General features: G+C 36.9%; 1 protein-coding gene across 1 annotated transcript in view; it reads right to left on the bottom strand.

Annotated features, from left to right (window-relative positions):
- LOC110325135 (ZAR1-like protein) overlaps positions 1 to 7383 on the bottom strand; it is a 32666-nt gene extending 25283 nt beyond the window's left edge. Inside the window, exons 1-2 of the mRNA XM_021202900.1 lie at positions 6437 to 7383; positions 2640 to 2705 (exon numbers count right to left, since the gene is read on the bottom strand). Coding sequence (XP_021058559.1) covers positions 2640 to 2705; positions 6437 to 7383 — 1013 coding nt within the window. The remainder of the gene's footprint in view (positions 1 to 2639; positions 2706 to 6436) is intronic.
- Positions 7384 to 12658: the final 5275 nt, after the last annotated feature.

The following is a 12658-nucleotide window of genomic DNA, read 5'->3' as shown; positions in this document are numbered from 1 at the left end:
AAAAAAAAAAAAAAAAAATTAGCATTTCTGCTGAGCTCCACGAGTCTACTGAAGGAGATTGGCACCCATACCCAAGAGAATTCTACACTGAGGCCATAGAACAGTCTTGTTGCTCCTTGAACCCACAGTAGCCACTAATGTCTGAAGCTCTTTATAGTGGAATACCCATCTCTTGCTTCTAAACTTTGATAATAACAATGCCCACATGTTCTCAGAGTATATAGTCATTGGAACTTTGTCTTCTAAGACCAATGTAATAGTGTTGGAAAAGGTGTTTTCTTTTATTTTCCTCTAATGTGCAAAAGTGTAAAAGGAAAGTGTTTTGAAACATCAAGTCAAAGGATCTTTTACATAGACCAGGCTTTGTTTGCTTTTCAAGAAAGGCCTTGTCCAGCCTTGATATGAGGCCTTTACCTTGTCTTACTGTATCCTGTTTTGTTATGTCTGGCTATTGTCTCATTGAGGCCTGGTTTTTTTTTTTTTTTTTGGAAAGGGAAAAGAAGGGGAGAAGATCTGGGAGAGAGGGGAAGTAAGAAGTACTGGGAGGAATGGAGGGAAGGCAAACTAAAAGAATCTATTTTTTCAGTTGAAAATACATACCATTTTCTATCTCATTAATATCCCAGTAATTAGGAAATAAATATAACAACTTAAGCATTAAAGGACTCCTTTTGAAAGCAGCTAGAAATGGAACAACCTAGTCATATGACCCAGTCATAGGAGGTTTTGTATGAGGGCAGGTGTAGAGCTCAGTGCATTCTATTATGAATAAAGGAGTGATAGTTAACCTTGACTATCAACTTTACAGGATAAAGCAGCACCTACACTGTTAGGAATCACTTGTAAAGGGTGCTTGCAAAGAGGAGCATCAAAGAGAGGAAGGCCTTTTTAGAATATGGGGGGCTGTATCCCACAAGTTGGGGTCCCACTTAGTGATCTAGACAAGGAACTGGAAAACCTTAAGAGTCCTCAACATTTGCTGTCTCTGTCTCTGTCTCCCTTCCCCCTTCTCTTTCACTCCCTTCCTGCCTCCTTTTGGCCACCACTGTATGAACTACTTTGCTGCACTGTCCTCCTCCTCAGGATGTACTGAAAACCTGCAATTGCCTCTGTAAGTACTTCATACCTGGCTATGCCATCATCAAGGAGAAATTTAGATACCACAGAGGGCAAAACATGAACACTGGGAAAATGTCGGTTTTTGCTTCTGGGTTGCCTCAATTTAATTTTATCAGGAGTGCATTCAAATTAAAGAGTCTACCCACACTGAACACTGAAGCCCTCCAAATTATTCAAAGAGAAAAAATAATGTTTTAAAAACTGTTCAAAAATAGAAAAATAAGGCATACTACATCACTTAATATTTTTACAAAAAAATCTATATATGTGGTGTGTGTGTGTATGACAGAGAGAGAGAGANAGAGAGAGAGAGAGAGAGAGAGAGAGAGAGAGAGAGAGAGAGAGAGAGAGAGAATTGAAAGAATAGAAAATACGTTTAAGACAGCCATCTCTCCCAGCACACTACCTTACTGTCTGAAGTTAATAAAGTGATGCAAAAATTAAAATTGGGAAATAGCAGGTAATTCTCATTCATGACCACAAGTGAAAATATTGTAAATCATTAGAAGCAATTGAACTTGAAAAGTATAATTAATATAATTAATTAATAAGTGATGAAATGTAATTTGGTGTTAGTAAAACACTTCATTAAAGAACAGAGAAAACATCATGAGATTTTCAATACTGCCTTAAAATAATGAGAAAAGTATAAACTGTTAGATTAAAAGTAATCATTTCTAGTATTGGACAACAGATCATTCCTAGGCATCACAATGTCAAAGGTTTAAGAAGGATGTACCTTCTTCTTCCTTTTATACATTGCCTTCAGTGCTTGACAGTGTAAGAACATTTCCTTAATGAGAAGAACTTGACTAGTGGATCCTGTTTCAGGGAATATCAGTAAAATGGGTTCATTAAATGTCATTGCAGTAATCCCAGTAGTAGTGTGGCAGACAGAAAATACAAGGATTAAAATAAAAATGAGTGTGTATTTGAAGGAAGATTTATTTCTGCTTCTTCTGTTAGAGAAGGGAACAATAGAACCATCAACAATCATTATGCACCAAGCCATTGGATCATCTAGCTTATGATGGGGTAATGAAAGCAGAGCTTTATGTCTGTATTGCAGTTTGGAGTATCTTAGCAACTAGCAATTGAAGGAGCCAAAAGGTATTGCAATCCCACAAGAAGAACAACAGTATCAATGAACTGGGCCCCTCAGAGCTCTCAGGGACTAAACCACTAACCAAAGAGCATACATGGGACAGTGAATGGCTCCCATTATATATGTAGCAGAGGATTGCCTCATCTGGCATCAGTGGGAGGGGAGACACTTGGTCTTTTGGAGTCTTTGAAGCTCCAGAGAAGGGAGATATTAGAGGGGTAAGGCAGAAGTGGATGGGTAGGGGAGGAGCACCCTCTTAGAGGCAAAGGGGATGGGGGAGAGGTGGGGAAGGTTCATGGAGGGGAGACTGAGAAGGGAGATAACATTTGAAATGCAAGCAAATAAAATGATTAATAAATAGAAAAAGAAAGAAAAAAGAAAAAAAAGAAGTCTGTTGCTGAATTACATCCATTACCTTCCTCTTAACACAGCTACATTGGTTAAACTGATAAGCAAGTTTTCAGTTTGGTGGTGAAAGTACCTGAAAAAACATAATAAATCAATGTGTTCATCTGATAATTGACACCCATCCCAGGACACCTGCAACATGACAAGGAACATGGTTCAAAAATAGTGTAATTCAAGTGAAGCCTGGGAGACCTTTGGATATACTTTTCATAGCCACTCATCAGGACTCCATATTTTATCTTTCTGTGCTCTAGAAAACTCAACTGAATTGTTTAACAATGTTCATTAAGTAGTTTAGTTTTGTCTCATATGTCTCCATGTAAATAAAATTCATTTACAACCACAGTATTAAATGATCTTGACATAAAAGTAATTTGAATAAATGGTTAACAAATTAGTTAGCAAAATTAAATATCTACAGAATACAACATAATACAGTAATATATATATATATATTAGTACAAAATAATATTCTCACCTTTAATATAATATCTCATTATGAAAGAACTTAGAAAAATCAAGTAAAAAGAGGTGTTTGTGACACAGAATGTCTTATAAGAAGGAAGAGTTAGAATTGTTGATGACAACTTAAATAAAAGAAAAGAGAGATGTGGCATAAATTAAAGAAGGTAAAGTTTATTATTATTTGTAAAACAGCTACATTGTCTAAGTTCATTGAAGAAAAGGAGAGATATCTCAGAAGTTTAAAGCACTTGACTGCTCTTGAAGAAAATGCAGACACAGTTGCAAGTACCCATATAATGGCTCATAACCATCTGTACCTCCAAATTCCGGGGATTCGATGACTCTTCTGACTTCTGTAGGCTCTTGAGCATATGTGGTATATGCATGTAAACTCAGGCACACACATATACACATACAGTAAAAAAATATATTCATAAAAATGTTCATTAAAGTGATATTAGAAGGAAGTATTGAACCAAGCATTCAATCACACTCAGTTGATGCAAACCCATCTAGATTTCATCCTAGACATACTAAGGAAGGGTTATATTGAAGCCATTACTTCAATATATGAATAATGAGACAGCATCACCTAACGAGAGAGAAGTTTCTCAGGAGATCTTTCACTTTGTAATTTCTTTTTTGGAGAAAATGTAATTGCAGCATTTGACTGTAATTATGGGAAAAAAAACTAAAATACTTCCTTCAGCTTAAAACTATCTCCATTTACAAGCACACATCTTTTGTCTAGTTTAATTTCTCAAGGCTGGAGAAATGAATGTGAAACTGCTTTGGGGGTGCAATGTTGCCTACAGGAAGAAAGCCAAAAAACTGAGATGCATAAATTATTGTCAGGTTGAAAACGGTCTAATATCTTTAGTAAACAGAAAACACAAAAAGAAACGAATGAACTGGCTACAGTATGCACAAGGTGTTTACCTAAGGATCTAGATACCATGAACACAGGAAGACATGAAGGTGTTTCTTTGTCACCACCTCTATCATGAGCCACAGGTCTGCATGGAAGTGCAGATCTACAGCACAGGAGGCTCTTAAAAGACATCTTTGTATATTTTAATTGTTCTATGCAAATAAGAACTTATGAATAAAAGTAGTTCTGGTTTACTGCATTTTAAGTAAGATCTGTATGTTTTTAAAATATCTACAAATAATCTCAACACCTTTGGAAAAATATTAACTATCACGAGAGAAAAAAAGGTGAAGATTAACAGAATTTTGTAACTTTTCAAAACACCACATGTAATGCCTGTGGAATTTGAACTTGGCTGTTCATGACTATGCAGCCCACATATTTTCCAGTATTCCAGACAGCTTTACGAAGTTCATTAAGCTGTAAAAATGACTTTAATTTTATATCTACCTTACAAAATAAGTATTGCTACTTGAACTTTTTTGAAGAAAGATTTACAGCCAAACATTTAAAACTGTGTTTAAAAAAAACTTATTAAGATACATTCAATAGTTGTTTAGAAGAAATTATTAGACATGTGCCAAAAGGATGTACACATCTTATTTTATTATGATGAAAGCAAAGTAGGAATCAACACAGGTTCAATTTATCAAACTGCATGCATGAAGTGTACTAAGGATTTTACATACCAACTATAATTGAGTAATGCCTTAATGGCTAGTTAATTAACTAAAACTAAACAAAATATTGGTTTACAGGCTTGGCCTGGTCACTCAAAATTTCATCTTTTAATCTTGCCGTACAAATTTTCTTTTGACTTTAAAAATAGATACTGCTTCTCTAATAAAAATTATCTAAGACTATATCAGGCCATATAATCACCAGAGCTGGAATCACTTCGTCAGTATTTTTTTTTTTTTTTTACTTTGTCAGTTTTTTAAGGAGAATCTTTCCCTGGTTAATGATTAAAAATAAAAAAATAAGTATGCTTTAATATATTCATTAGGTATCTAAACGAATGCAGTAAATTTGTTATTAGTTAGGATCTACTCCAGGCATCCTCAACTAAGTGAGATTTCTTTTCCAAAATGTCGCATCCCAACCTTTAGAAAATAATTGATCATTCAATTTGCTTGACCATTTGGCAGGGCTAACTTTTTCTTTGGGCTGTTTCTTTTAAGACACTATATGGCAAACTGCTTTTAATCCTCGGATGTTAGATTAGGTAAGATTAGGGTTTTAAAATGTATGTAATAACAACTAAAGAAACAGAAGCCAAGTATTTGAAGGACAGCAAGGAGGGTACTTAGGAGGGAGAGGAAAAAGGAGACAATCATGCAGTTACATATAATCTCAAAAATAAAAATTTAAATGTTTTTTAATATTAGTAAACTTGATCTTCTCATTGTAACTTATCTCTTGGTGGATAGAAAAACTGATGTGAATCTTCAGGAGTAGAGAGCAACACCCCTTGCATTAGTTACCGGCTTTAGGAAGTGGCTGGGTGCAGTGATGGACAATGGAGATTACTAGTTCTATCCTAGCATCTAACTCCTGACAAAACCATCTTATCCAGAAATGTCCAGAGAAGCAAACAAAGAACACAGGAGACTCCCAAGGAAGAGTAATATTGTGAACGAATGGGAATCTGAAAATGAATAGTAAGCATTTCAACATAGTAATTTTACAAGAAATAGTAAAGATGATTGATTGTGAGTATGAGCAGTGATTTTTTTTTAAAAAAAAATCCATTTTCTTTCTATACTAAAATACTTAATTATACAGCACTTCAAATACCAAAAGATGTAAAGTAAGAGGAGATGGAGAAAAAGGGGTGAGAGAGGGGTTAAGGAAGGATATGGGAATGGAAATCAGTGTGGGGCATCTCCCAGACTAGCTGGAGACCTGGGTTGACAAAGGCTATGAGGAGTTTTGGGGGTGTGACCCTAGCTTAGATTCCTAAAAGGTGGAAATATAGAGATTGAAGTACAAGGTGGAAATATAGAGACTGAAGTGGCCACCTCTGGTACCCAGGCAGGACTTACAGAGGAAGGAGGAAGACATCCACCCATCCACAAAACTTTCAACACAAAATTTGTCCTACCTAAAAGATGCACAGGGGAGAGCAGAGGGAACATCCAGCCAATGACTGTCCCAACTTGAGACTCATCCTACGTGAGAACAGAGCCAGCCCTGACACTATTAATGATACTTTGCTATGCTTGCAAGCAGGAATCTAGCAGCACTGTCCCCTGAGAGGATTCATCCAGCAACGGATAGAAACAGATGTAAAGACCAATAGCCAAACATCAGGTGGAGCCTGGGGACACTTGTGGAGGAGTGCAGGATACAATTGTTGAGGTGGAAGAATCAAGGACACCACAAGAAGACCTATAGAATCAACTAACCTGGGCCAATGGGTGCTCACAGAGAATGAACCATCAACCAAAGAGCATTCAGGGGCTGGACCTAGGCACCCCACATATTTTAAGCTGAAGAAGACACTACAGGAGAATTTTTTGTCTCTGCAGTGGCCACAGAGCTCCTGGCGGTGTGGCCTCCGGACATCAATGTGTCTTTTCTTTGGAGAACAGGAACAGCAGAATCTTAAGCAGGTCTGACACTGGATTGCTTCTACTCGGTAAGGGTTAAAACTCTTTTGGCACTTGTTACAGAGCTGTTTGAAATAAACCTTGTTGGTACCTGAGATGCACCACACATAAGCACTCTCCCATCTCCTCTTACAATCTTTACAGTGAAAATAGCCGTATTTTAGTTCCAAAAACTGCTTGCCCTTCCTGTCCTGAGGGCTGGGGGCATATTCCTCCCCCAATTCCTTCAGCCTTGGGAACTGCTCCTCACTATCCCATCTCCATGTAGGTAGCAACAGCTGATTGGCCTCTGTAGGTCCTGTGAGCTCCTGGCTTTCCTCGTCTTCCCCATCCTGGGGTGGCCGGATCAAGACTTTCCGCCCTACTTGCCAAGCTTCGGTGGGTTTCCTAGAGCTGGTTCTGTCCGTGAGGGAGCTGCTGTGTAGGGTCTGTGACCCCAGTGAACACTGCACTGACTTGTCCACTCGAAGGCTCACCTGTACGCCCACCTCCTTGGTGTGGACCTTGCGTAGCCATAGACNCAGGTTGGGGTTCATCTNAGTGGAAANGGCCTGAAGCTGAGCCCTGTTGTAAGGGTCCATACAGGACTGCGAGACATTTGCTGGTACCCTAGGCCTGGCTAGGAAAATGGGAGCGCCCATAGTTTGTGGCCAGTTTTGCTGTTGACCATGTCTCCAGGGGCCAGGGTAGGTCAAAGGGTCTGTGGTCCCATAGCCACAGGGAACACGGAAAAGACGCTCCATTGGGGGGTGGTTTCCTCCTTCAACCTCCTCTTCCTCTTTGTAGATTTTTTTTTTGCCACATATTTGTAGCAGATGTACAGCATGGTCTTCATGTGGGTTCCATAACAATTGTAGCAGTGGTATCTCTGACTCTCTTGCCTGGCATTGGATCCCTTTCCCCTCACTGGCCTGCCTGGTTGGGCCTCGGTGGGAGAGGAGGTGCTTAGTAGATATCACAGGATGGGGTGTTCCCTAAGGGGGCACCCCCTTCTCTGAGGGTAAGGGAAAGAGGTAATAATGCAAGGGAGGTAATAATTTTAAGGATGGGACTGGGAGGAGAGAAGGGAGGACTGACTGTGCATGAGATGTAGAGTCAATAAAAAAAATAATACATGAAAATCATGTATGATTTTCTCTATTTTTTAATCTTGGACAAATTTTCCTTAGATTAGAACCTTAGTAAAGGAAATATATATCATTACATACTGTGTGATATACATAGCAATGTCTAAAATACCTGTGAGAGAAATGGAGAAACTGGTAAACTGATATTGTAATGAGTGACATTGCTGAGAATGTGCTCTCTCTCTCTCTCTCTCTCTCTCTCTCTCTCTCTCTCTCTCTCACACTCACACACACACACACACACACACACACACACACACGTGTGTGTGTATGCATTTGTGTGTGTGTGTGTATGTATGTATATATATATATGTATGTATGTATGTATGTATGCACATATAGAGGCCACAGTTCAACAAGTATATCTTCTACAACTGGTCTCAACCTGATTTTTTGAGACAAGATCCAGCATTGAATCAGGAGCTCACTGATGAGGCTCAGCTGATCATAAAGCTCCAAGGAAGGTCCTGCTCCAGTCCTTCCAGTTCTGCCATTACAGGTATGCCCTGTGATAGTCTGTTTGTTTGTTTGTTTGTTTGTTAGTTTTGTGGGTGCTGATGATCAGACCTACATGCACTCACTCTGCTTTCATCAAGCACTTTACCAACTAAGCCATGCTCCCAGATGCCTGGAGCTTTTAAACTGTATAGTAACTGTAAAAAGTAAATCACATGTAGACATTACATTGTGATACAATAAATAAAGGTGAAATTTGTGTCTTTCTCCATTTCCATTCATATGTCAATGAGCCTGACATATACAAATGGAATAACCGGATGCTGCACACAATATTTAATACCTCAGTGAAGCTGCCACAAGGGCAGCAGTGTGAACTAACCTTCCTATATAGGTGCATTTCCCAAAGTGGTACACATCCCATGCTCAGATAAGGATTCCTCTATTCCACAAAGCAATAGATAGAATTCTTCCAGCTCTGTCTGCAAAGGTAGAAAGCATGGAGGGGTCATGTGGCAATGAATGTTCTCACGGTTGCTTTCTTTCCTTCTGAAGATATGACCAACTTTGCTGACTTCAGCAGAAAGCCAGATTTTATCACTTAGCAATGCAGATGGTATTTAGTGTCCTATTTTGTGATTTGCAAGAAAATATCATTTGACATGATAAGAAGACTTAAGAAACTGGAGCATGTCTTTAATTCCTCACTGTAAGTAGTTCACAATGTAGTTAGAGAATAGAAATATAAAGTTGTGAAATATGTCTAAAGCAGGAAATACAGAAAACAATATTATTAAACACAAAACATCCCATAAAGAATAAAGTGATTATGCACTGAGAAGTGATGGATATGAACACATAAGGCAGAGAGAAAATGTCAAAGCACTCCTTGAATGTAGAATTCAAGACATTAAAAATAATTCCTTGACGTTAGAATTTGTGTGTTATGACAGGCCAGGCCAAGAATGCATAGATTATAAAAGGATTTGCATGACAAATTAAGGGCACTTTTGTAGGCAATAAAGAGTACTAGAATCATTTAAAATAAAACAGAGCTTTTGTTCTTTAAATTTTCCATTTTAAGGAAATGCTGCTGTGTGGAATTAAAGAATATTTCAATGTGGAATCATTATTGGTTCAAAACTAACTAAGTGTGTAATCATAAATTCACCACTAACTTTTTGTATTCTCTTTAAGAAACTGATGAATAAACTATTGAGTTTGCACAATTAGGATACTGCAAATATTAGTATGTCCAAGTAAAATTAAGGATTTCCATTTGATTTGTGTTTCAGATAAAAATTAAACATTTTAATATAATTATGCTCTAAGTATACCTTAGACATATTTATGTTAAGTTGGTAGCATCTTCTGCTTATGTGCATTAAAATGTAAACATGGATCTATCCCCAGCGCATGCTAGATGGGGTAGATAGCATTGATTTCACTCAGGAGAGAAGATAACCCCTTATTTCTCTTCTACTTGGTGTTCATACACTACCATTTATGGATATTTTGCCCAGTCATCATCTAAATAATTAGAATATTGTTCCTTAGGGGAAAGATGCAGATCTTGGTGATGGAACATGTTTTCAATCTTTTGCAAGCAGAGGCAAAAATCACTAATGACTAATTCTCTTCAAGAAGAGACTTCCAGAGGCAACAAGGAGATACACACTCTATGTTAGGCCTCCAATCTTCACTTTGTGTTCAGATGCATATAAATATTTTTCCAGAATTTGTTCTTACTTACTCATCTGCTCATATTTGAGAAGAAAGAGAGTGCTAATGCAGAGTCTAGGGACCCAGACTCTTTTACACAAAATAATAGCTCATCAACCAACAAATTAAGAGCAGTACTGAGAATTAGGTAGTAGTAGTTAGCTAATTAATACATCGATAAGTATCTGATCAACTGGTTACCAAATGAAACATACTTGATAACTGGGAGGCAGTAAGAGAGTACCTGAGCCTAAAACTACCTATACTTTAATTATTCAGTGAAGAAAGCCATCAAACTTCAGGTATTCCTGAATAAATATAACAGATTTTCAAACTCTCTAGTCAAAAAAAATATTTTTCTGATATGGATATGTTATTTATTTTATACTGGTGTACTGGCTAGTTTTGTGTCAACTTGACACAGCTGGAGTTATCACAGAGAAAGGAGCTTTAGTTGGGGAAATGCCCCCATGAGATCCAGCTGTGGGGCATTTTCTCAATTCGTGATCAAGGGGGAGAGGCCCCTTGTGGGTGGGACCATCTCTGGACTGGTAGTCTTGGACTCTGTATGAGAGCAGGCTGAGCAAGCCAGGGGAAGCAAGCCAATAAAGAACATCCCTCCATGGCCTCTGCATCAGCTCCTGCTCCCTGTCCTGCTTGAGTTTCAGTCCTGACTTCTTTCAGTGATGAACAGCAATGTGGAAATGTAAGCTGAATAAACCCTTTCCTCCACAACTTGCTTCTTGGACATGATGTTTTTGCAGGAATAGAAACCCTGACTAAGACAACTGGTAATTGATATTTAAAATTATATATAAATTATTATGTTACAATAAAAGTGTTTTAGGTATTTTTGCTATCTTAGTATTTAATATTAATTTTTTTTGTCAGAATACCAGTCTGACAAATTTACTATACAGCCTACATTTAGAAAGTAAAGCACACGATCATTTTTAGTCATCTTTTTAATATAATTTACTGTTTGTTAGGATAATAAAATAAATAATTTGGCCAACTGAGCTGAATTTCAGAAATCTGGATTCTAGCATAATTCCAAATATTCAAAGACAAATTCCACTGGCACAGATAATACTTTAGCTTAACAAAATTATAAACGCATAAAAATGTTTGAAAGGGATGAAGAATTTCTTGCCAGAACAAGAATTTGAAGCATGCAACTGCTTTGACATCATCTTTTTCATACTCTACAAAGAATGTTAGCTTAATTCATATACTTTCCATGAAATTATTTACTGTAATGGTACAAAGGAGTAGGAAAGCATAAGATAAGATATATTTCTGAAAGTCTAAATATACATTATTTCCTATGCACCTCCCTTATCTCCACACTGTGTATCTGTCTGTACAAGAAATTCTCACTTGTTTTATTTTGAAATTTCCTACATTTTACTTCAATCTCAATTGGCTCCAGAGTTCTCTAGATATGTTTCATTTTTTTTCCTCCTATATATCCTTTTATTTCTGTGGGAAAGCTATGCAATAACTTAACCCTCACTCTTTGATACACCTGCATCCTTTCTACTTGAGCCTCCACCACTGTGAATTCTCCTCCTTGGCTTAGTACCACCCTGAAAAGTCCATTTCATTTTAATCCCTTTTGTCAGATAGAGTGTTTGAGTGTTTCTTACTAAGGAGATAACATTTCTCTACACATGCCCCATTCATTTAAAGAAGATTAAATGCTGTGAAAAGGCTACCTCTATTATGGTTATTTCAGTGCACTATGTCTCGGTCAGAATTGCATAACATCTCTATGGGAGCACATGATACTCTCCAGGTTAGACATTTATGCTTTAGTCGCTGCTTCTGAAGTTCAAGAGGCATACTTCAAGTGAAACAACAGTATCTTTCAGTATTTGAAGTTATATTTGCCTAAATTCCTCATAATCCATTGCCCATTAAACCATGTTCTTGATCATGTAAACATTCAATTTTAATTCTTAATTTCTTAGAGATCATTATAATCTTAATATGTTATACCAATATGCTAAGCTTAGAACTACGAAAAAATGATGGCCAATAGTAGAATAAAAAATCTTAAAAGTATATGTTTGTTTATAATGACTGTCAACAAAATATCATAACATAGCACATATAAATATTACTATATAGAAGTAAATTATATATGTTCATTAATCAGTAAATTTTTATGTACCTTCATAATAGTTATACAAACTTTGTATTTCTTAAAATTACAATTTCTCTTCTTTGAATCATTATGTAGTTTATTTATAAGTAGGAGCTGAAATTATGTCATCAAGGCTATAGTTACTATCATAAGTGAGAAAACCAGAACTTTTTTTTTATTTTCTTAATAATGACCTATAAAATATAAGAGTAATCACCTCTATCTATTCTTTTAAAAAGTTTGAGATAATCACATATTAAAATTTACTTGCTTCTATTCTTAAATTCTCTACTTAACAGCTGTTTAAACTTCATCTTGTTTAAAGAACTGCTAATTGGTTAACAGAAAAGAACCTTATAGAATTATGAGATCACATTACATATGGTGATGGTGATGCTATCAACAGTGTTTGAGAGATCTCAGGGGTCGAGGTTATTTGAGACTGCTGGTCTTCCTACAGGGTCATCCTCCTCCGCAGCTTCTTCCAGTGTTTCCCTAATTCAACCACAGGGGTCAGCTGCTTCTGTCCATTGTTTATGACAAACATTAAAAAGTTAGAGGTAA

The sequence above is a fragment of the Mus pahari genome, chromosome 8 (genome assembly GCF_900095145.1).
Source record: "Mus pahari chromosome 8, PAHARI_EIJ_v1.1, whole genome shotgun sequence".
NCBI classification, from domain to species: domain Eukaryota; kingdom Metazoa; phylum Chordata; class Mammalia; order Rodentia; family Muridae; genus Mus; species Mus pahari.
This window is presented reverse-complemented; position numbering and strand designations above follow the sequence as displayed.